The following is a 25,288-nucleotide window of genomic DNA, read 5'->3' as shown; positions in this document are numbered from 1 at the left end:
GAAGAAGAAGAAGAAGAAGAAGAAGAAGAAGAAGAAGAAGAAGAAGAAGAAGAAGAAGAAGAAGAAGAAGAAGAAGAAGAAGAAGAAGAAGCTACTGCATTTCTTGATAATCTTAAGAGCAGATGTGCAGAGTAAATATGAGTGGGTGGTATTGAAGTTTTCTCCTTGTATTAATTGTCAGCACTATGGACTCTGCGCATCGGAGAGCCAGTGGCTTTTCTAGCTGAGAATCTTTCCTGAGGTGAGGCTGACTTTTGTGGGTATCACCACCTGTAAATGTCACCGTCTTCATCCTCCTCCCAGGACAGACCAAAGACTATGATACTTCAGAAAGTAAAATATTCTCACCATCATCATCAGCTCTCACCATCGCAGGGTCGTTTCACTGCAAACAGTTGGTCTGGAAAGTAACTGTGAGTCACACTGACCTTTATTTGCTCATAGCCTAGCAAATGCAGAAGTGGCCTTTTCTCTAAGAAACAAAAGTCTGAGCATAGAACAGAATTTCTAAATGCGAATCTCACAGAGCTCCAAGGTACAGGGTACAAGCTCCTCCCTGCTGTCACCCAAAGGTTAGAGATCTTAGATCAGTTCCTTTATCTACATTGGATGATATCTAACTACTATTTCCCTGATGGAAATCTCAGTGCACGGCAGCATAGTAAACCAATAAGTCATGGTGCATACAAATCTGGCTAGCTGCATTTTTTTTTTTTTTGAGATAGAGTCTCACTGTGTAGCTCTAGTTGGCTCAGTACTTACAGAAATCCACCTTTATCTGTCTTCCTAGTGCTGGTATCAAAGGCATGCACCACCATACCTGGCTGGCTCACTGTTTAAAATTACTTATATATATCTTAACAATAACCTTCAGGTTGTCCATTCTCCTTGTATTTGGGTTATTATTATTATTTTTTGCCATGCCTGGATATTTGATAGCTATCAATCTTAATAGTCACATAACGTTGAAGCAATCTCGTATATACCTAGAATGAGCTGTAAGCAAAACTCTTTCTGAGCACTGGACGTACTGCTAACAGTGTTTGGGATCAAAGCTAAGATTTGTTTCCTGGGCAGTGTACAAACTCATTACTTAAGCAGTGGTTCCTCACATGCATAAGGACAGATATTCTGCAGATTAGGACCAGGGCTGGTTGTCGTCTAAGGAAGGAGTAGAAACAGCTGACTTTCTGTGACTGGGCTGTGGCCTGGATTTTAGGCTTCCCAAGAGATGGTGGATGGGAGGCAAGAGCACTGCTACCTCCCCTCTCCATGTTGCCTGTGCCTTGTGCTTGCCTGTGGCAGAACTTTTGAATGGCTTACACCCCCATCTCTCTGTGAAGTGTGTGTCTTCCTTACCAGTTACACATTTGTTGACGTTCTGCAGTGATGGGGAAGGGAGAAAGAGGACGTCATCCACCTGCAGCAACGAGTCCCTAAATGCCGGAGGAACCCCGGTCACTCCTCGCAGAGTCTCGTGGAGGCAGCGGATTTTCCTCCGGGTTGCATCTCCTGTGAATAAGTCCCCTTCAGCAATGCAGCAGCAAAAAGGTCTGTGTGCCATCAATCAGGAATTCCTCCTCATGAGTGTCTTAGGCTAGGGAACAGAGAGAGGACGCCTAATGTTGAGATGTTTAAAAGGATACGGGGAATGATGATAGCTTCTGTGTGCGCCTGGCAGCTTATTTAAAGTGATCGACATAACGTGTGAGACCACAGAGCTCACACATGCTCGAATGGAGGCATGAGTGAGTGGGATTCCTGACTTGGGTGTTACTCTACAATACTAGGAAATTGTGGTAATGTTGTGTGCTAGAGTCATACACAAAGTGACAAAAATGTCAAACAATAAAGAAATGGGTAGGTCACACTGCAATGGTTAGGTCACATAGCAACCAAAAAGGGAGCATGAGCAGCTTTCTGTGATCTATTAGTCCTATCAAAACGATCACAGTAAAACCCTAAACAAACCAGCAGGAAAGAAAGAGGCATGACAGTATAGAGAACATATGTCTACATATAGAGAACAGATGTCTACAAGAGCCAGAAAAGAATTTGGAGGACCAGGGAGGGAAAGGACTCAATAGTGCTTATTTGAGAGCTTGACATATTTCCCTCTGAAAATTCAGTATAGGGATGTGAACTATGATTAAGAATTTGCAACTGTAGAGAATATTAGTCTATTTGAGCACATAGGAAACATTCACACAAATTAGTTATATACTTGGCCCAAAGATACATTAGGAAGTTTCACACAATTGCGATCATATGCACTTTATTTTCTAATCACAATGGGAAAGAGAGTGGGGGGAGTTTGGTGAGGGGTGGGGACATGGAAAAAGATAGAGGACCCGACTGGGGTGTAGCTTAGTGTTACGGTACTTCCAGCACCCATGAGATCCCAGTTCCCTCCTGGGTACAAAAGGAAAATGAAATTGAAACATTTTATGCATTTGAAAAAAATTTTAGTGGGAGAATCTAGAAGGAAGATTATGATCGCTGCTATGAATTTCAAAATCATATGATATTTCAGGGGCTTCATAAACTTTATTGCATTTATCCAAACCAAGAAATGAGAAATCAAGTGTACTGAACTGTCAGGAAGCTCAGAACAGACAGCAAGATACAAACACAGAGGGAGCCGTAGCCTAACAGCAGAGATGAGTGGATTTACAAACAGAATCAAATGACATTTCTAAAGATCACATTAAATCTGCCCGGGATGGTCCCCGGGCTCCACAGAAAATATTACACTTGTCTTTGGGAGAAACATGTCCCAGGAAAGTTCCAGACCATTAAGGTCAGAGAATTGGGAGGGACTGAACAAGAAGGGCATCTGGAAGGGAGTTGGAGACCTGAGGGATGTTACATGCTGTTTCCAAGGAGCTAGAGTGTGTGCATTTACCCATCCATCCATCCATCCATCCATCCATCCATCCATCCATCCATCCATCCATCCATCATTCTATCTATCTATCTATCTATCTATCTATCTATCTATCTATCTATCTATCTATCTATCTATGGATGTCTTCCATCATTGAAATGCTTTAAGAGATAGTATCATCCTGTTAATAAAAAAATAATTGGCAGATTCAGAGAACAGCTGTAGCAGAGGGAGAAACAGCTTGAGCAGGCCAGTTAAGTAGACAATGCCTGAATGGAAAGGCTTTGGTGCATGGCTCAGCATGGAAAGGCCCAACACTGCTCAGCTGTGGTATTCTGTGGGACTTCACTGGTGGTGAGGGACCTCAGAAGATCACCCACACCTTCTCACACAACCCTGTGTTACGCAGGCTGAGAACACACATCGATGAATTGCAGAAGTGCCAGACTCTGGGGAAAGGCCGCTTTGTTTTGTAGCCCATTCGCTCCTGTGGACATAGGAAAGAAGAAGCGGTGGCCTGGTGTTTTGTTTCACCACAAGAGGGAAATCTGGAAGGGGAATTCAGTCCGAATTTACTCAAATCTCTAGTTTCAGTCACTCAGAGCAACTAGGAAAGTGGTGTGTGCACACATTTACGTGCGGTAGCTTGTGCCAAACAAAGCGGTGATCTGCAGGAAAGGCCCCAGTGTGGGGACCACGGAAGGATGCCTCTCACTGTCTTCTTCTCTGCAGATGGGTTAGACAGGACTGAGCTGCTCCCGTTGTCTCCTCTCTCTCCCACCATGGAGGAAGAACCTCTCATTATATTCTTGTCTGGTGACGAGGACACAGAAAAAGTTGAAGAAAAAAAGAAATCCAAGGAGCTCAAGAGTCTGTGGAAGAAAGCTATACACCAGCAAATCCTGCTGCTTCGAATGGAGAAGGAAAACCAGAAGCTGGAAGGTTAGCTATTCAAGCAGAGCTCTGGGCTCCGTACCATACACACTCAGTCTTGGGGGAATACATGCTCTGTTTGAATATTGGTTGGTTCTCATTATTTCTATTTTTTTGTGTGTTAATTATGACTTGAGAAATATGGGTTTAACAAATTGACTATTTTTAAAAATTGAGTTGAAATATTAGTAGCTTTTTGAGTAATGAAGAATGTAGAATGAAGACTCCTTGTATTTACTAGGATGTTTTTAAACTAATGTTTGCTAGAAATTTTAAAATCATACTGCATTACTTAAGAAAAACTTTGGAATATGAAGAAAATCAAAATCTTTTATTTTTGAATGTAATCTGTTAACTTCCAGGTATATTTGTTCACTGTGAAGAGAAATATTCCCCTTTCAAGCAAATTTGTTTGTATTTTATCCAATTTAACTGCTATCAGTTAAATATAACCAAATCAAAGTTCCTAGGTTTTATTACAATTTTATTAATTTCTTAATTAAAATCATTGTCAAGTCACTAAACTCACAGTCCAGTGTTCCTAGGAGTTGGGGTGCTGTTGATGGCAATTGACTGCTACATTTATGTATACTAAATGCTTGAGGATACATTTCTCAGCCCCTTGAAAGAATGATGTGATTTATCTAGTTTCAATAGATCCATAGATAAAGAGATCTCAGACAGTATCCAGATCCAATACATATATAAATGCCATTATTTTGGGCAAATTGCTTCACCTGAAGGCTTATTTTTCCATCTGTGAAATGCATGACCAGCCTAAGTGGGCTCCTGAGTTCTCAGATTTCTGGCATCTGTACAAATAGCATTTTTCCCCTTCCACTTGCATTTATTGTGTTGTCTTCTCAAAGACAGTTTTAAAAATGTAAGTGTTCACATTCTGTGTCCATTTTCTACCTTAATGTCCTTGTTACTGTCCCTCAATGCGGTAGTTACGTTTTTTTTTTTTATTTTATTTTAACTCCACTTATTTAGTAAGGACATAGTTTAATTTTATTGTTATTTCCTTATCAGAATGAAAAATGCATAGATTGCTAAATATCCTTAGGAAATAAGTCTTTTCTGTAAAATTAAAACTCCATTAGCTGTTCCTGATGTAGCTTTAAGAGGTTGTGTGACCCATGGCATACCCTCTGAGCTTTCAAAGACTGTGGAAAGACTTTGAAATTCATACTTTTAGCAGTTGGTTTTTTATCTTGAATACCCTGATAAAGACATTTTAGAATCATTGGCTATTTGCATGGCCAATGGCTTTGCAGGATGTTTAGCTCAGTCTTCATTCTAGAGACTTGTTAGTGGTTGGTGCAGGGACACTAAGGACTTCAGTATGTTCGGCATGTAGGTGGAACAAGTCCTAGAATACAGGGCTATCCGTGCTAACTCTCACGTTTTTTTTTGTTGTTGTTGTTGTTGTTGTTGTTGTTGAGTATGTCACAGTAGTTCTCAACTGTATGTGTTAGCATGAGAAGGTGGAGTGCTTTAATATGAACGATTACGTGTCCATCCAGAGGTCAGCTACACTATATAACTGTGCGGGGGAAGGGCAGAGATGATGCTAATCACTCTTTCTCAGAAGGCTTTATCAGCTCCATGCTTACTTCGGAGCTTAAGCAAAAAGGATAAAATTCTAGTCCGATGGCAGTCATTTCTCAAAGTCTCCTTGTCGTTAAACAGTTGAGAGAGGGTAGAGATTAATGTTCTTACCATTTCGTCCTCAGGGCCTGGTGGCTAGCATATAGCAGGTTTTAAAGAGGATTCGGAATGCACGGTGACAGAGGAGGCTGTAGGGAAAATAGCTAAGGAAATATGTTAATAGTTCCCCACGAAGCACACTTTTAGTAATGATGTAGCCGGGTTGTGCTTATGAGCTTTGGAGAACCCCCCTCTGTCTTTGAAAGAATTGGGTTATGCCAGACACACACTCCCAGCAAGTACTGAGAAGCAAAGCCGAGCCGCACAAGAGAGCCCCCTAGTGGACTCCAGGAGGATTATTTTCATAGTTGACCTTTGGGTATGTTCAAACTTTAAAATAGGAATCTTTACTGCCCTGCTTGAAGAATAAGTCTGTTTTAAGGTACTTTACTTTTGGGGGATGGTTCCAAGTGTGTTAAGTAAAGAGTAACATTCACCCTGCTGTTTTTGTGCTGTCGAGGACTTTGGATACTTGACAAAGATTTGTGTTACAGAAGGTAAGCTGGTGAGTTTTGAACCTGGCGCTGGAGGGAGTGGCCGCACTCAGGTTTCCATGAGGGGACATGAGGAAGGAGGGAATGTGAACTCCGGTGCCTGTGTCTCCTCCTCTGCAGTCAGTTCTTTACCGTGAAGATGGCTCAAGACAGTGGGTGCCTTTGTGGCCATTTCCTTTAAGGAGCCTGGGCTTGAGTTTTCAGTCACCCAATAAAAGAGAATTCTGTATCATTTGAAATGTGGAATGAATGTTGACTTTAATGAAATGAATTTTTTTAAGGTTTGTAAGAATGGAGGCTTGGGTTCATAGCTCAGTATAGAACATGTGCTTAGCCTGTACTAGGCCTGTGCTTAAATCCCAGGACCCCAAACAAACAAAATGTTATAAAAAATGAATATAGGAGCACGTAGCCTAGTGTTAAGGCGAGTGTGAATAACTTTACAGATAATAATAGGGATGCCTGAGACTCTCATAGTAAAATAGTGTTCAGATTAAGGTTAATGCATGAGATGTTGCCTCCATATATTTCATATTTTATATCCTGTATAAATATATAATAAATATGTATTTATTTGTCGAATATTTTTATGTATTTACATATTATAGAAATAGATTTTATTTATATTATATACATATAAATAATGAATACAATATATATTCTAAATCTCTTTCTATATATAGAATACAAATATTATATATATATCCCATTTAAACTATTAACACTTTAATGGGATTTTAAATTTTATTTTATTTTATGTATATGAGTGTTTTGCCTGTGCATGCTTGTGCTTTTGAAGGCCAGAAGAAAGTGTTGAGTACTTTGGAAGTGGAGTTACAGATGTCTGCGAGTCATCATGTAGGTGCTCGGAATTGAACCTGGGTCCTTTGGAAGAGCAGCCAGTGCTCTTAACCACTGAGCCACATCTCTAGCCTGCTTTAATGATGTTTGAGATGATAGAAGCTGTTGCTTTTGAGGCTTTCGTATTTGTCCAGAAGTTGAAATTTATAGCATAACTTTCTTTCTTTCTTTCTTTCTTTCTTTCTTTCTTTCTTTCTTTCTTTCTTTCTTTCTTTCTTTCTTTCTTTCTTTCCTTCCTTCCTTCCTTCCTTCCNTTCTTTCTTTCCTTCCTTCCTTCCTTCCTTCCTTCCTTCCTTCCTTCCTTCCTTCCTTCCTTCCTTCCTTCCTTCCTTCCTTCTCACACTCTGTGTGTTCTGTCTGCTCTCTCTCTGTCTCTGTGTCTCTCTCTTTCTCTCTCTGTGCACCTATGCTGTTATACATCACGTTTTTACTCTGAAGCTCAGTGAGTATAGAGTGACAACTTTTGAAAAGCTGGTTCTCTTGTTGCACCTTGAAGTTCCCTGGATCAAATTCAGGCTTGGTGACAAGTGTCTTGACACATAGATATATGTGTCTCTTTAACCCCAGTTTGTACTTTATACTTAACAAAATTACCAAGTATAAGATAGAAGAATGTTTTTGATTATTGTATTTCTCATAGAAATGACTCAATATTTGAAAACCTCCCATATTTTCCTCAAAAAGTTCATATGTGTGTGTGTGTGTGTGTGTGTGTGTGTGTGTGTGTGTGCATTCCCTGCATGCAGTATCCATAGAGGGTGTAATAGGGCATCTGATTCTCTGTCACTAGACTTATGGAGTCTGTTAGCTAGCGCGTAGGTGCTGGTCCTTGGGTTCACAACTTAGGACCTCCTAACTACTAATCCATGTCTGCAGCCCCCTTTGCTCACAATTTTACGTTTGTAAAATAGAGTAAATACCAGCAGCCAATTTGTAAAAGTAACTAGGTATAGCTTAATAATGCATACAATTTACAGTGCTGAATTTTAACAAGAGGTTGGTCTTGATTGCTTTTCTCTCTTTTTCTTTTTCCTTCAAGCAAGAAGAGATGAACTCCAGTCTAGGAAAGTTAAGTTAGACTATGAAGAGGTTGGTACATGTCAGAAGGAGGTCTTAATAGCATGGGACAAGAAGCTGTTAAATTGCAGAACTAAAATCAGGTGCGACATGGAAGATATCCATACGTCCCTTAAAGAAGGTACTCCCATTTTCGTAAGCCTTTCTTCATTTATGGAAAGCTGTGGAGAGGTTTCTGATTTATGAGATGAAAGCATTTAAAATTGTTCTGTAAGTTGTTTATAAGGAGGGGAAAGTACGAATGCTGCGCAGATGGGTGGGTCTGTTTCTGCCTATAGCTTGCTAACAGATGGGTGGAAATAGGAGATGCTGTCCCCATGATGGCTGCAGAGTTTCTTCTCTTACTCCCTCATACTTACAATTCAGCTGATGCGTGGTGGTGTTGCCTGCCGCGGGAGCGATGCATGCCTCAGTATTGCCATCGTTTGATCAGAAGTATTCATTTACATCTAATGATGGTGAAGGGACTATAGGTGAGACATTGCTAACATATGCTCCTGTTAGTACACTGGAGACCATGAGCTGAGGGTGACAGAGAGCAAGGAGAGCTGTGGTGGTCATTGTGATGTGGCTCATCTACTGAGACTTCAGCGGCTTCATTCCCAAACTCTGACTTCATATCTCTTGGATTGTAGGGGTCCCTAAAAGTCGGCGAGGGGAAATTTGGCAATTTCTAGCATTACAACACCGCCTGAGACACAGATTGCCCAACAAACACCAGCCTCCAGATACCTCCTATAAGGAGCTTTTGAAGCAGCTCACTGCTCAGCAGCACGCCATCCTTGTGGATTTGGGTATGTCTGTGACATGGGTTGTCATTTATAAAAAGCAAAAGGCGGCTTAGTGCTGGTTGTTTGTTTGGTTGGCATTGATGAAGAGGGCCTGTTGGCATTTGCTGCGTTGCTGACTGCGTTGTCTGGGTAAGTTGATCTTATATTTTGATGGAAGAACCCTGAGTGGAATATTCATCCCCAAATATCCCTCTGAAATGGGAATTACTATGACGGTCATATTGAGGGTGTTCTCAGCTACTGAATTTTTTTCTTTTTTTTTTTCCGAGACAGGGTTTCTCTGTGTAGCCCTGGCTGTCCTGGCACTCACTCTGTACACCAGGCTGGCCTTGAACTCAGAAATCCGCCTGCCTCTGCCTCCCAAGTGCTGGTATTAAAGGCATGCACCACCACTGCCTGGCTAGTTATTGAATTTTGAACACTAGCATTTTGTACACACGTACGTGTGTGTGTGTGTGTGTGTGTGTGTGTGTTTATGTATATGTGTTTATAGTGCTGGAGATAAACCTCAAGGGCTTGTACATGCTGGGCAATTGCCACTCTGTCATGATCAGTGCTGCCTTTGAAAGAGGTTAAAAGGATATAGGAGTATTTAACAAGGGTGTTTGAAGGCCTTCAGACATTTCTAAATATAGATGTTTATCAATCACTGCAAAAAGTGACCCAGTAGCCATCCAAGAAGGGACTCAGGTGTGGCTGGATAACAGAAAATCAGAAAGCAAGTAGCCCCATGCAAGGACAGGTGAGCTGATCGTGTTCTCGACGAGGAGGAGAGAAGGGACCGCTTTCTAGAACTCTTAAGGAAGAGAAGGAATTCAGTAAGTGCTTAAGCTGTAGAAAGGGCTAATGCCTCCCTACAGGTTGGAGAACAGGTTAGCTATGTTTGTGCTGTGTGGGTAGACGGATACTTCCAATCCCTGGAGGAATTTCCAGGGACAGCATTTCACATTGCTCCTTAACCATTTCATCTGTCCTCCTGAAAGCTTATAGCTATCAGGTGACCAGATGCATTATTTGAGTCCTTGAAGGGTGAATGGGAGTACTTTAATATTTGGGGTCAGTTTATATTAGGCATATAAAAAGTTGCTAGCTAAAAACTAGTTTTTAACCTCGGTTCCTTTTGTTGAAAAACAACTGTTCTTGGAGGAGGGATCAACTCAATTAATACATGTTGACCCCAATAGAATTAAAATGGAAATGTTCTAGAGACTGGAGACTGGAGGCCTTGTCCTGCCTGTGGTTGTCAGCAGGCTACTTTGCTCCTAAGTCTATTCCTCTGTTAATTGAGGACTAGAGTTGACCCTCTGCAGAGCGTTGGGACTGTGTTGGTCATTGGGTGATGAGACCTAAGGTTGAGGGGTTGCAGCTGGGTCAGTCTAGATGTCCCTGACGACAGGGACATGGTGGGGTAAGGCTTGGACGAATGGAGCCAGAATCAAGTCCCTACTCAGTACGGATAACTTTTTCTTAGGAAAAGATTTGAAGGAGAAATTAGAATACTAATTTTAAAAATTGCTTATTTGCTTCTGCGAGTGGCTAAATGTGCTCTTCTAGCCTTTTCTGGTTCTCATTTCTCCTCCTTACTCTGCAGAAAGAACCTTATCAGTTCCTGGGGGGGGGGGAAAGGAAAACAAAAAATACTTGTGAGCACATGTGGTAGAAAGCATTTTAAAATGTAGACTCTTGCACTTTCCAGTTGACTGGAGTTATCACTTCACAAGGAAACACACACACACACACACACACACACACACACACACACATCCCCTTCATTTTCTGGTGTCTCAAAGAAAGTTCTAAACTAGTGTAAACAGCCTTGGCGAGGAAGATCGGTCTGTGTTAGTGCTGACAACAGCTTTTTGAAGATGCAGGATTAAATTTGTTTGCTTGTTGGTGTATTCGTGGTAATTTTCTCTTCAGAGGCAAATTTTAGGCAGAAATTTACTTAAAATTGTGTTGAAGTTTTACTGTCCTTATTTCCCTTGGACATGTATGTTGTATAAATGTGGGTATACATGTATGCCTATATTATACACATATGTTGTATATTTTTAAAAGTCTACATGATTTATGAAGAGAAATCAAGTTTATCTAAAACAGCAGAATTCCTAAATGATAGACTAGACTCTATGTAAAGCAAAATAAAACAAACAAAAATATCCCTTGAGTTTCATATTAAAAAGAAACAAAATAAAGAGTAAATCTGGTCCTAGATTACCAAGATTTGCTTTAAATAATGAGACCTTGCAGAGTTTGAGTGTGGGAAGAGAGCGGTCTTTGTATGAGTTTAGGCTTTGCCTTGATTTAAACTCAGAACAAATCTGAGTTCTGCTCTGTGGTATCTTTTGAGTCTGCCATTGAGGACAGGTTCCTGTTGAATGTTCCTGCTTTGGTAGAAAGCAGTGCTGCTCAGCATAAAATGGTTACCCCTGAATCGCATGTGCAGAAAAGGCGTGATACTCTGCGCACAGGACTTAAGTGGTGGGGAGGCAGGAGGGAGGAGAGAAGAGGGGTTGGGGGGGGGGCAGGAGTCTCCTAGGTGGACATTGCCAGGACTCCCAGGTGGCAGAGTGCTGGCTTCGCCCAGGGGTCGCTGCGTTGGGCTCCCTGTGATTTCTAAGCGTGGTTTTTCTTTCCCTCCACAGGGAGGACTTTCCCCACCCACCCTTACTTTTCGGTGCAGCTTGGGGCAGGGCAGCTGTCCCTCTTTAACCTGTTGAAAGCCTACTCTCTGCTGGACAAAGAGGTAGGCTACTGTCAGGGCATCAGCTTCGTGGCCGGAGTCCTGCTTCTGCACATGAGTGAAGAGCAAGCCTTTGAAATGCTCAAGTTCCTGATGTACGACCTGGGCTTCCGCAAGCAGTACCGACCAGATATGATGTCGCTTCAGGTGAGGCAGTGGCCCTTGATAAGTCCGGTGTGCAGGAGGCTCTCCTCAGAAACCTCAATACCAGCCATTTCTGAATCACAGTTCAGAGTTCAAGAAATTTAGGTCCACTGTCTCAGAACTTCAACAAATATTTGGCTGTCTGTTAGTCGTGGTTTGAATGGAGGATTGGAGAGTTTGCAAAACACCATGTGCTTAGGAAGGCATATAGAGAGTGCCTAACAAGGTACCAATCCAATTCCTATTTGGCAACTGTATATACATATATTTAATAGGTTAAACAATGTTTTATGTCAAACAGTTTAGTTATACTTTATATCAGAGAGAAAACATTGGTATCATTGTAAGGAAATAAATAACTCTTGATTTCTAGAAAACAATTTCTTTGTAATTAGAGTTTCAGAGAATAGAAACTCTCTGTGAATGGTATTTGATTTTGTTCGACAGGCAGAAAAATTTAGTTATATATATATATATATTTTTTTTTAAATGATATTTTTTTCATTAAATTTTTTTCTAATAAAAATTTGATACAGAACAAGTATAGGTAAATTATATTTATACATTAATAATCATTATGATTCAGGGAACATCACAGAAGAGTCCCAAGAGGTAATACCTAAATACATGTACATATATGAGAAACATTGAAAGGGTTGTATATGTGTGTATATGTATGTAGCAATAATGATTGCAAAATAGGTCATGAATCCAAGCTGGAGGGAGACATGGGGTCCTATGCCCGAAATCCTCAAAGAAAATTATTAATATCATCATTAGAGTTACTAAAAATAACCTTTCTAATTTTGGAAATGCAAAGCTAACATTTTCCCTGCCAGCCTTCTGAGCAAACAGTAGGGATGTTGTAGGAGTGCTGAACTTAGTGCTTCACAAGGTGAAAAGAACTATTTTTCAGTCTCTAAAGCAGAAAGCTGGCAAGATTTGATCTGTAAGATTTCAAAAATGGTGCCAGTACTTGTGCCAGTGAGCTTGGGTTCCTTGAGCGGATGCCTGCTTTCCTGCTTCACTCTGGAGTGTGGGCATACAGGTGATGCTTCAGTGACTTTAACTGTGAACAGGGGGATGGCATCGTCTCCTTTGCTTCATTATCTGTCTCCTCACATTCTGCCTCTGCTGATTTCTGTGTTGGATGTACAAGCCTTCTATCTTTTCTCTTGTGCGGCCCTTTCTTCTCTCGTCACCTGTCTTGTGTCTCTTCTGTCTGTAGCTTTGCCATGTTCAATGGACTGCATTTGGACTTTTGACAAATAGGGCTTTATTAATAAAGCTTACTTTGTAGGAGCCTTGAACTTTCGTATCCGCCCAATATACTTCAAGTTTAGAACACCGGGTGCAGAATATAAGATCTTTACAGATAATGAAATGGCAAATGCTTTTTCTTCATTCAGGTCCCAACTGAACAAGAACAGAATGTCTTTATCAGCATGCTTTCTTTTTACTTACTTTACTAATTAGACTTGTTTCCGAGCTTACCAAAATACCAATTCTTCGGTTGATGGGCGCCCACACTGTCTAGTTTCTATACCGGAGCTGGCCTTAAAGAAATGTGTGATTTCTTTTCTGACACGACCGTCTGAGATAATAATCTCATTACAGAGCCTCTTCTTGTGCTTGCCTCCTGCCAAGCTACTCTTTTTCTAACCTTGACTTCCTGTGGCCCAGGTTCCTTCCTTTTACTGTGGAAACTTAGTTTCCAAGATTAGTGTGGTACATAAGGCTCAGGCGGACTCTGTAGCGCTCGCATTCAGCCCACATTAATTCCTTTCCATCAGAAGTTGTCTTGTTTTTCATTTCTACTTTGGAAACCGTTCTTGAATGTACAACATGATTGGTTATTGGCATGCATTTTTATTACTTTATGTTATTTTTTTGTATAAGAAAAAAAGTTCACGTTCTGGGGGTGATGTTGAAAATCTGTTAGGAAACTCATGAACAATTTCTTTCTATAGGAAGAATGATGCTTTTTCCATGTAAGTACACCATACCAAACATATGGTAGAACCCCTTGCTCATGAGACTTAGCTGAATTTACACTGACATGAATTCTGAGCTAAATGTAGTGACTTGGATTTGAACATCATCTTTAAAGTTAGCAATAAAAATAAGACATAAAAAATAAGACATGCTATTTTACTAAATGTGCATTATCAAAGGTTAATATACATATGCAGATTACTACAAATTTTATTTTTCTTCCCTATATGAACTGCAGATTCAGATGTACCAGCTGTCCAGACTCCTTCATGACTACCACCGAGAACTCTACAGTCATCTTGAGGAAAATGAGATCAGCCCCAGCCTGTACGCTGCACCTTGGTTCCTCACACTCTTTGCCTCTCAGTTTCCATTGGGATTCGTAGCCAGAGTTTTTGGTAAGAGATGCCTGTGTTCAAGAGGGATGTCATTATCTATTCTCTTGAGTTTATTGCCAATGAACTCCCTTAGGACTGGCAGAGTTCTAAGTAAAATTCAAATGGGGTGGAAATAATTGGAATCCTATGATCTTCCTGTGTTTATTTGTGTAGCAAATGTAGAAGACTTTCAAAGCTGATTAGGGGCCGACTCTCTAGAGCTGTCTAAATTTTTATTTTTCTGTTTTTTCCTCTTTCTATCATCTTCTTCAATTTAGATCCAAAATACAGACAGAAACTCCCCTGCGAAGCTGTGATGGCTAATGTCATGTCAGTTGTGCAGACGTAGCTTTGTTCCTGTCTAATGGCTGCCTTCCATGTCATTAAAAGAGCCATACCCAATCCCTAAGATCAGGGCTAAGAGAAAGATCACTGAGTGTAGACAGGTACACCACTGGGTAGCTATTGGCATTGGAACAAAGGAGAGGATGGTATGGTTTGTGCACCCTCTGGGGGCCCTTACGTCTACTCATACATCTTAATTGGGTTCATCAGAGTATAATTTAAAAAAACAAAACACAAGGCTGAGAGTGGTTCCACACACCCTTAGTCTCAGCCCTTTGGGAAGGCTAAGACAGTAAGTAGACTTATGAGCCTGACCTGAGCACGTGTGAACTACGTAGTAAAGCCCCATCTGTCTTTGTTATGATTTCTGTTGCTGTGATAAAACAGCATGACCAGAGGCAACTTGGGAAAGAAAGGGTTTAATTTCAGTTCACAGTTACACATCATAATCTGTCACCCAGGGAAGTCAAGGCAGGAACTTGAGGCTTGAGTAGATGCAGAGGAAATGGGAAAGTGCTGATTACTGGCTTGCTCTTCATGTCTCCACGAACCATAATCTCCCTTTTCTCCCAATGCCAATGTTGTGGTAGGAGCAAGGTAGTTACTCAATAACTGCTTTCGCCTAACACCCATGACCACCCTTTTAGGGGTGGCACCATCCACTGTGAGCTGGGCCCGCCCACATAAATCATCAGATAAAGGAAAATTTACCACAGACTTCAGACTTGCCTACAGGCAGTCTTAGGGAGACATTCTCTCAGTTGAGGCTCTCTCGTCCCCAGTTTGTGTCTAGTTGACATAAAACTGACCAGCACAGAATCTAAAAATAGAAAAGGAAAGAAAGATATCAGCAACTATTGTTCTCTAGAATTGCTGGCTGGGACCTCAGTAGCCTAGAGAGGGTTCCTATAACTGCTGGCTTCTGCACATCTGTCTAGGGACCATGGCAGAGATCTCAGTATTTATGCACCATTGTGCTAGGTTGAAGCTTTGTAATTCTTTGGGTCAAATTTTAAATGTTCTCTAACTTTAAATCAGGAGAGTATTCTTTAAAGATGTATTAGCATAAAACTCAGAAAAAAAAAAAACATTTGTTAGAGATGATAACAAATAGAAAAACGTTAGGAGACAATTGAGTTTTGAGCATATGTGTTTTATGTATACATATACCACATGGTGGATTATAGTGTACTTTCTTGATGGGAGGATAATACAGTCTTCCTGTCAAAGTTTGAACTGCAATGGAGCATCCAGTTGCACTGCATGAGCTAACGGTCCATGGATGGCTCTTGCTTGTTGGATGCATACCGCTTCCGTCCCGTTGAGTTTTCTTTTTGGAATCTTGCAGTGGGTCTCCTAAGAATCCTTTTAGATCTGTTTGTGTCCTTATAAGTGATGAGTCTTTCACTGTCTGTGAACTCGCAAGGCCACAGTTCATCACACCAGTGTCGCTTCCCTATCAATCTGTTCCCAGTTAGAGGTGATGGCTGAAACTGGCAGATATTCTACTGCCAGTCTATTGCTTAGTGTTATTGATGAGAGAACCACACATGGTGACATAATATTTTTAAACAAAACTACCTGCATGTATTCCAGAATGATTGCGTGCTTCTGTTGTAATCTACCTTAGAATTAGCATGGCTTTTTTTTTCTGGCTTGTGGTACACACACACACACACACACACACACACACACACACACTTCTTTGAGATTCTTATACAATGAATTGTGATCATATTCACCACCGATCCCCTCTTAGACTCAACCCCCCCTCCCTACCCATCCAACAACTTTGTATTTTCTTTCTTTCTTTCTTTCTTTCTTTCTTTCTTTCTTTCTTTCTTTCTTTCTTTCTTTCTTTCTTTCTTTCTTTTTCTCTCTTTCTCTTTCTTCTTCTTCTTCTTCTTCTTCTTCTTCTTCTTCTTCTTCTTCTTCTTCTTCTTCTTCTTCTTCTTCTTTCTCTCTCTCTCTCTCTCTCTCTCTCTTTTTAGTTACATATTACCTGGCTCATTTACTTTTTGATTATGAGAATATGAGTAGTTTAATTAACTAGATCAATGTATTGTTATGTTATGTTGTAGAAAAAAACCCCAAATGTTAGTTGAATAAATGTTTGAACTTTACTTGAATCCATAAACTTACCATTATACCTGTAAGCAATACATAGTTAGAAAGATTTGTAATCTCTCCTTTGTTCCCTTGACCATATCTAAGGTCCTTGATAAGAAGGAGAGACAGCATCCTGTTCTTCTGCTTCAGTCATATTAAACTTGTTTTTAAAATAAAAACTGGTTTTGACCAGTTTCCTTCTACAATATGTTCTCTCGCTCTACTGCTGTAATAAAAACATTGCAAAGAATGTACTCTTTGCAAAAGTAGATACACAACTTTGATTGTGAAAAATTTGTCTCTTGTTCTAGATATTATTTTTCTTCAAGGAACTGAAGTTATATTCAAGGTTGCTCTCAGCTTACTGAGCAGCCAGGAGGCACTTATAATGGAGTGTGAAAGCTTTGAAAATATTGTTGAATTTCTCAAAAGTACATTACCCGATATGAATACTACTGAAATGGAAAAAATTATTACCCAGGTATGATGTAAAAATGATCCAACAAGTACTAAATGTTTTCACATAAAAGGGTAGTTTGCCTAACATCGATTTTTTCAAGGTCTTCTTTTGTTTTATCAGGCACATTTTATTTAGAAATGAGACAATTATGAAATTCTAGCATTGTAGCATTGTCTATTTGCCTATGCATAGAAAATATGGCATAGTGGCTTTTTTTCCCTTCAGGAATCCCTTTCATTTAAACCAATGCTAAGACCCACGTTATAACTTGAATGTTATAAGATGACTCTTCCATTGAAGTAGTTGAGGTCAACAGGATTTTGAGATGGATATTTCTAAACAGTTACGTGCCTATGAGGTAGAATATCACGTGCTGCAGGATAAGCTTCTGGAATCTTCGTATGCCCGTGAAGATAATGAATTCTGGAGAGGCTGGGGAGAACCAAAATAAAATGAAGTTTATTAGGTTTTTCAATGTCACTGATTCTTTCAGAATTTATAAGAGGGGCTAAGCCTGTGACCCCAGCTACTTGGGAGGCAGAGGCTGTGCAGTCCTGAGTTTAAGGCCTCCCTAGTGATGTCGTTCAGTGATTGAGCATTTTATTCTTAGTACCATAAAACATAACTAACATTCAGATTATCATGTACATAATTACCAGTCATCTCTAATTATTAAAATATTTTTAATAATTAGCCTGGGGCCCAAGCTGTCCTTGAACTTGCTTTTCTCCCACCCTTGTCTCTCAAGTTCTGGGCTTGCAGGAGTATATTCCTATATGCTACTGGCTAACACAACTTGTATCCATATCAAGCAGTTATGTATTATGCTTTTGGATATTTGAAATCAAATATATCCTCTTAAAAAAAACAAACCAGAGTATGGAGGTGGGGGATGCAACAGACCAATATAATGAAGTAAAAAGGGAATTTCCTGACTTTCAGGTTTCTAATAGGACTTGAACTGACTAACTGTAGAATCTAGTGCTGATCTTGAAAGAGGCTCCCAAAGAATAGCAAATGAATCATGCATTTATTAAGACCTTTCTGTTCCATTAATGCACATAGTCAGAGCATCCTATGGAACTTTGCTTAGTAACAAGCAGAGGTTATCCTTGGTGTATAATCATTGCTCAACTACCAACGCTGATGCGGTACTCTATATTTCAGGAGACAGCTATTACATTACAGTCATCTTGGTTGCAGAACACTGTTGGATGATGTCAGTTTATTCCTGTGACTTGGTCTCATTCTCAGGATGTTTTATTGGCATATAAATACCCTCTGTGCTATTGTATTGGAAGTTGAATCTATTTCATTTGTTCTTGTGTGGGTAGCCAGGCCTATTTCCTCTTTTGGTATGTTTTAATATTTCCATTAGCACTGGGAAGGAAACAGTAAGTCTACCAGTATATACCACTTGTATCATGGTATATACATAGATGCTGAAGACCAGACTAACCAACCTGCGATGTTTCATCAGGTTTTTGAGATGGATATTTCCAAACAGTTACATGCCTATGAGGTAGAATATCACGTGCTGCAGGATGAACTTCTGGAATCTTCATATGCCTGTGAGGACACTGAATCTCTGGAGAAGCTGGAGAGAGCCAACAACCAATTGAAAAGACAGAACATGGACCTCTTAGAAAAACTCCAGGTACAGAAATAAGGATCGGAACACCGCGCTCTGTGCGCATGCCCTGCATGCGTGGAACTGCTCGGAACAATTGTGATATATATATGGGTTGAACCACAGAAGACAAAGGGCCTAGGTATCTCATTAGGGTCATGTGTATGGGGGCTACAAATATACTTAGGAGCCCGAGTATCACTTGGGAAAGAAAAATGCTTACCCACTAAACAGTAGAACAGCAATTCAAGGCAGAATTTGGGTTCATCTTATTGGATGTTATGTAATTCAGGTAAGTTGAGTGGAGTTGGGAATGTGGTTGTATGAGCTTGGGCTGGGCTCTGAGGGCTGAGCAGTGAGTGAGGAGAACCTCTGTTTCCTCCAAGCAGGGGACGGCGTCATTCAGATCTGGGCTGTGGCAGAGTGGGGTTAGCCTAGTATTGGGTCAGGTCCCATACTTGGGAGAGAACAGGTGGAGAATGGAGTTTGACAGATTTTCTTTGTTGTCTAAGAACTCAGTTGTCTGTGTCCCTCTGCAGAAGGAGACATCTCCAAAGGGTTTGAACCTCACATCTGAAAGAACACTATAAACCAAGGGCAGATTAGGGTGGAGTAAGATGGGAGCAGGACAGGTTTTGTAAAAATCTTGTTAGGAATGGTGACATTTGTCTAGAGTAAGCCAGAAGTGGAAAGATGTTTCTGGGTAAGTGGAAAGTGGGCACATAACAAGTAGTCCTGCTGCTCAGAAATGCACAATGACTCTAGTCCCAAGTAATTTACTGTAGTTTATAAACAGACAAAGATATAACAAATGATCTACAAAGTAATATTCTGACATCAGAGTAGTGTGATAGGAGCTCTGGATCTCTGCTCTGTGGGTGAGATAGTTTGCTCTCAGTAGTCCCCAGGGCTGGGTCACTTACAGAGCAAAGAGGATGATTTAATCCACTGAAACAGTGCACTGCTCACTCTGGCAAAGGCCCTTGGCTATTATGTCACATGGAGATGGTGTCTTGGTGGGAGCAGGGAACAAAGGGAGACTTGTCATGAGGAGGAAGGAATCCAGGGACAGGGGAAGCCAGTTTTTCTCTTTGGGAAAAACCATTTTACAAGAACTAAGAAGGGTCTTATGAAAAGTACCTTAATGGCATCCAAGGGGACCAACCTCATCGATCTCTGAAAGATGAGACCAGTGTGTAATACCATCGCTTGGTAACATCTACCAAGGTATAGCAGGAACAGCCTTCTAAAAGGTGCGGGGCGGGGGTGGGGGGTGGGCACAGCCACACCAAAGCCATATAGTAGCAGGAGTTGAACCTCCTGGGGAGGAATTTTTTTTTTAAATATTTCTTCCTATTAAACAGTAAGCCAATGGGATTTATTCACAGTAGGAAAGTAGTTACTGAACTAATAGTCCCTTACTACTCAACTGTTTCAATATCCACAGAGGCGTGTCTTGTTGGGAGAGTCATTTGCACCCATTTTCCATGGGCGATGGTCTGTAGTTTCTACAGACTTTCTATCCACAGTTCCAGGAAGTCAAGCTCCCCAGTCAGCAAACACGAATGGGGCTCCAAGAGTATCTAGAGAAATCTAGTGGGAGGTCTTTGGCTTGTTGAGGATTCAAGCCCTGGAAGGGATTAGGGAGTTTCCTGAGCATCCCACTTGGTTCTTCTGGGAAGGTAGTTATCAAAGAGCAAGATTGTCCAGAATGACCAATCACTTGGGTTCCTTCGGAAGCCTGTGAGCTTTTCCTCATGGATGTACTCAGGCTATGGTGGGTGATACAGCAGGGGGGCCCTGGCCAGAGTCAGCTCCGTGCTGCTTAGGGTAGAATCTATCAAAACTGTGCTCAAAACTCACTTCCAAAGCAAAAAGTAGTCAAGACTTTCTGTATTCTGAATTAGTCAAACTGGACAGATTCCAGTGGGTGTGGTGAGGTCACAGGATTGTGGGGTGTTGTCACAGTATTCTTTTACTGTTGTCATTAGTGAAAGGAGATAAGTCAGTCATGTGAGTGAATATATACCCACAGCTGTGCCAATACAATATCTATTAAACATATACATATACGTGTATGTATAATCCATATTTAATATTTTGCTGGGATTTGAACCCAGAATCTTTTATATGACAGAAAAGTCCTGAGCTACATCTTCTGCTTCTGATACCTGGATCTTGGGGCACTCTTTTTAGAGAAACAACACAACTCCCACAAAACTCCATTTCAGAGGACATTTTTATATACTGAAATATACATAAAAAATGGACTTTTCTCACTGTTTGTTCACATGAGATTCTGTTAACTAATGTGATATAATTATCTAATAACAAATATAAGACGTAGCTGTTACTGTTGTAAAGAATCCGATTCCTCAAATATTTAGCTTAGATGATTTTTTTCTTCTTGACAAACAGGTGGCTCATGCTAAAATTCAGGCCTTGGAATCCAACCTAGAAACTCTTTTGACCAGAGAAACCAAAATGAAGGCTTTAATCCGGACCCTGGAACAAGATAAAATGGCGTATCAAAAGACAGTGGAACAGATCCGGAAGCTGCTACCAGCAGATGCGCTGGCCAACTGTGAATTGCTGTTGAGAGACCTAACTCATCCAACTAATGACAAAGCCAAACCAGGAAATAAGCCATAGTTTCAGACATGGCCTTAGCAGACAGACAGCTTCCTTAAAAATACCTGGATAAAGGACCCTGTGTAAGGTCGACCAGAAAGCTGGTAGGACAGCTACTACTGGTGGTAAGATCATCAGTAGGTGATGTAGCTCTCCTCAGAGCACTCCACTCCTAAGCCATCACAGACATCCAGACTGTATTTTCTTCTGGTTGTTGCCAACTATGTACATAACTATATATAAGTGGACATAAAGATCCATGCTTTCAAATCAAACAGTAGGTGTGTATTAGGAGCAACTTTTCTTTTTCAGTAAGAACTTCATGAAATTCACATCAAAGGAAGAGTTCAAGTGAGATTCTTCTTGGATACACAAGAAATCCTTTTGGTTTTCTAGCGAAACAAATCTAGAATATCTTTGTATATTGAAATATACTTGAACAACAACAAAAATGAATGTATTTTTTTCCTGCCCCCAAAGACTAGCATGCTTCACTCAGTGTGGTAGGCAGACACATTGCTTTAGCTCTGTGTCTGTGTCTATAAGGGACATGATTGGCTTCCAGTCTCACTCCCGTGAGTCTCCTAGGAAGGTGGGGCTCTACTGCCCTGCCTGCTGTGTGACAACCAGCATGTCTAACCCTGGAGGATCTGAGTCTGGTTAGGCTTTGCTTTAGATACACATAGGGAGAAAGCAGGACACTGTGGCTGAGTCAACCCCTCTCAGGGTGAAGAGGACTGTTGCTAATTTTCTAGCAGATTAGACCAGCATTAATATTCAAGCCGAAAATACGAGGCCTCAAACACACCATTAAGCTCCTGAATTGCCTAGGGTAGCCTTTTGCCATTTTACTTAAGTGACTTCTATAGAGGTAAGCAGTTGCTTGGTGCTGTATTTACCAAGTGAGAGGGTTTGCTATTTTCTCACAAAAGTATGGGAGCATTCTATGTAGTCCTTGTGACCTTCGGTTTTAGAATAGGGAAATAAAATCAGGATTTCCCAAAGATGAAATACCACGTTGAGTTGCTTTTCTAATTTTTTGCTCAATGACAGAACCCATTTTTAATCACTTTCCCCTTTCATGTGAAAATGTAGAACTGTGAACTATTTAGGAACCAATCATGAGAAGCACACAGGAAGGGATGGAAGCGTCTCCATCCCCGGTGAAACCTACAAGTCCGTGTTTGGTCTCGTGGCTTCTGCTGCGTACAGATAGGATACAAGAGAATGCTCATGCAAGCTGGGGGCATGGATGGCAAGTCATTTTCCCAGGACATGTGCAGTCCCTACAGCACAGACAACTTTACAATAGTGCCTCTGACCACTGCGGCAGCATTCTGTTTGGCCTTTGTGAACAGTGTTTACTGTCGAAGCTTTTTCAGCCCTCGTCTTTGCAGATGGGTTACTTGGGGGTCATTTGCCTCAAAGAGAGTTGATTATACACAAGATGAAGTGTTACCATAGCGCTCTTGAGTCAAGACGTCAAGCTTCCAAAGACACGAAAACGTGTGGATGCCAAGCATCTAGGCTGTTCTCCACTTGAATGTCACAAGCCTCACAGGGTCAGAGTAGACTTGGATCTAGGGGCGTTTCTCCTTTTAAAAAGTCTTATTAGCCAGGAGAGTTGATGTGCATTCTAGAGTCTAGGAAGCGTTCATTATTGATTCTCCATTTGGTTGAGGGCCATTAGTTGATCTGTTGCTTGGATCTTCTCATTTGTAGTATCCTCTATTCAGCGTTACTGTCTGATGGTCAAAATCATTGCCTTGTGGGTGTGATCCACAGGTGGTGGCTGAGGGATACTTATGTCGGGGAAGGAAATATTTTTCTTTCCATTTCTCCATTAAAAGTAAACTATGTTCTGGATGTTGGGAGCCAGCGGTATGGGTTGTTTATGGTATTCAGTGATTAAGACAACGTGGATGTGGTATTTTCTTGTGAAAATGACTTTTTTTTCTCATTGGTGATTTTAAAAAAAAAAAAATGTGACACCTGTTTCGCGTTGTAATATTACATCTTCATCAGGCTCCTGTAATGTCTAGAATCATTTCCAATAAATATGTTACTGCCGTTTCCTGAGCTTTTTTGCTGTTGTCTTTTGAGGAGTGGGGTAGGCTATAAACTCTTGCTGAGAGACTTGAAAACGAAACCTGCATGGGTACTGATAACTGCCTAAACCTGAAAATGCCTAGCAGCCTCATGCAAACAAGCCTGGAAGACAAAGATTACTTAAGACAATTAGAGGAATACATTGTTAACAATTTTCAACTTCTTTCCTAATGAAGCCTTTACTACTGACTGGAGAAAGAGAAGGGAGGCTGAGCTGACATTTCTTTCCTTCCTGGACCCTGCCCTCTTGCCCTCCATCCTTTCCTTATTCCTCCCTTCTCTTTCCCTATTTCCCCAGTCCTGTGGATGGAAGCTAAGACCCCACACACGCTAAGCAAGTGCTCTATCATTGAACTGTATCTTTAGCTGTATCCCTTTTATTTGTTAGGTCGTCTTGTAGATGCAAAGAGTATATAAAATTGCAGAATTTTCCTATTAGCTTTGCTTCCAAACAGTTAAGAATTAAGGCACTTACTGATGTAAGTAGACTTACAGTGTAAGTCTACTCCTACCTAACATTTATTTTAAATCATCCTTAAGTATGTTTGTAATGTACTAAGAGGCTCCTAAATTTTCTTGCTATTGTTAACAATCAGTATTAAGGTTTTTTTTCATTGTATATAGTAAAAAGTTGGAGAAGGATGCAGTGTGATCCTTTGTGAAGTGTATGTATGTATGTATGTATATGTGTATGTGTATATGCCCAATTGTCTGTACCAAAATTCATACAAAATAGTAATTAACAATGATCTTCTTTACTTGTTAACTCATAAGGAAACACCTTCAAAACTGCATTCTGTTAAAGTTTCTATACATCTAATTGACACTACATTGCATTAATCAATAGCTGCACTTTTTGCAAACTGTGGCTCTGACAGTCCTGAACAAGAAGGGTTTCCTGTTTAAGCTGCAGTAACTTTTCTGACTATGGATCATCGTTCCACCTCCAGATCCATAGCCACCACCATAGGGACTGCCTGAGCTTCTTCCACNAAAACTGCCCCCCTTCATGGGTCCATAATTTGANTGTTGCTGTCCACTATAATTTCCAAAGTCATTATAGTTTCCACCATATGACACAAAGACTAATTGCTCCAGAATATCTATCTGCCCTTGGAGCAAATCCACTCTCTGATTTACTAGTAAGATTCCAGTTTTCAGCTGAGAGTTAACAAGGGAGCTGAGCCAGCTGCTTTGATTTAAGTGGGAATGAGGGCAGCTGGCCCAAACATGGGTCAGGGCCCCACAACAATGGTTTATTGAAGCACCATTTTCTACTAATTCTTACCCCAAGCTAAGCAGGCTTATGGTTACACTGGAAAGTAACACCGTCTGGAATATTCTCCTTGAAAGCAGAGGAAGTGACATGCAGCAAAGGTGATAGATAGATAGATAGATAGACAGATGTCACAGTGAAGGCAGCTTGGGGGCCATAGGTAGTTACTGACTCTTCGTTGCCCTTGCTGATCTTGAAACACTGGGAAGGCACCAACTTCGAAAGGCAGATTTCACCATACTGAAGCATGGTGGCTACGCTTTCTTTCACTTCCTTTTTTCCCCATATAGGGAGGAGGTGAAGGCAAGGGAGGTGCCAAGGGTTCAGGCGGCCTTCCTTGCCAGAAACTCAACTTAGATATCATGCTAGTCACTTCATCTCCACTGTCATCTGAACTTCCCTCCTCACTCTCTTGCTCTTTAGCCTTTTTTCTTTTTTGCTGGCTACTCATTTGCCTTTTTTCTGCTTTTTCTGCTTCTGCTGCATGAGCCTTTACGATACCATGGACATAATTTTGGACGTCTCACGGGAGCTGCAGTAGTTGGCCTTGGGCGATTGGGAAAGCAATCTCTTTTAAAATGCCCAGCCTGGCCACAGGAAAACTTTTCTAACTCAGTAGCATACCCTCCACTCCTGCCCGCCAGGCAAGATTTAATTAAAGTCCAAATTGCTAGCAGCTGCATCAACGTTCTTATTTTCCTTTTTAAAGCAATCTC

General features: G+C 40.8%; 1 protein-coding gene across 2 annotated transcripts in view; it reads left to right on the top strand.

Annotated features, from left to right (window-relative positions):
• Tbc1d4 (TBC1 domain family member 4) overlaps positions 1-23,266 on the top strand; it is a 162,207-nt gene extending 138,941 nt beyond the window's left edge. For both annotated transcript variants that reach the window (XM_021203091.2, XM_021203090.2), the window contains 9 exons: positions 1,388-1,551; positions 3,620-3,829; positions 7,925-8,083; positions 8,598-8,756; positions 11,399-11,643; positions 13,874-14,033; positions 16,778-16,947; positions 18,407-18,583; positions 20,975-23,266. In XM_021203091.2, coding sequence (XP_021058750.1) covers positions 1,388-1,551; positions 3,620-3,829; positions 7,925-8,083; positions 8,598-8,756; positions 11,399-11,643; positions 13,874-14,033; positions 16,778-16,947; positions 18,407-18,583; positions 20,975-21,208 — 1,678 coding nt within the window. In that variant the 3' untranslated portion in view covers positions 21,209-23,266. The remainder of the gene's footprint in view (positions 1-1,387; positions 1,552-3,619; positions 3,830-7,924; positions 8,084-8,597; positions 8,757-11,398; positions 11,644-13,873; positions 14,034-16,777; positions 16,948-18,406; positions 18,584-20,974) is intronic.
• The last annotated feature ends 2,022 nt before the right edge of the window (positions 23,267-25,288 follow it).

This window comes from Mus pahari, chromosome 8 (genome assembly GCF_900095145.1).
Source record: "Mus pahari chromosome 8, PAHARI_EIJ_v1.1, whole genome shotgun sequence".
Taxonomy (NCBI): Eukaryota; Metazoa; Chordata; class Mammalia; order Rodentia; family Muridae; genus Mus; species Mus pahari.
This window is presented reverse-complemented; position numbering and strand designations above follow the sequence as displayed.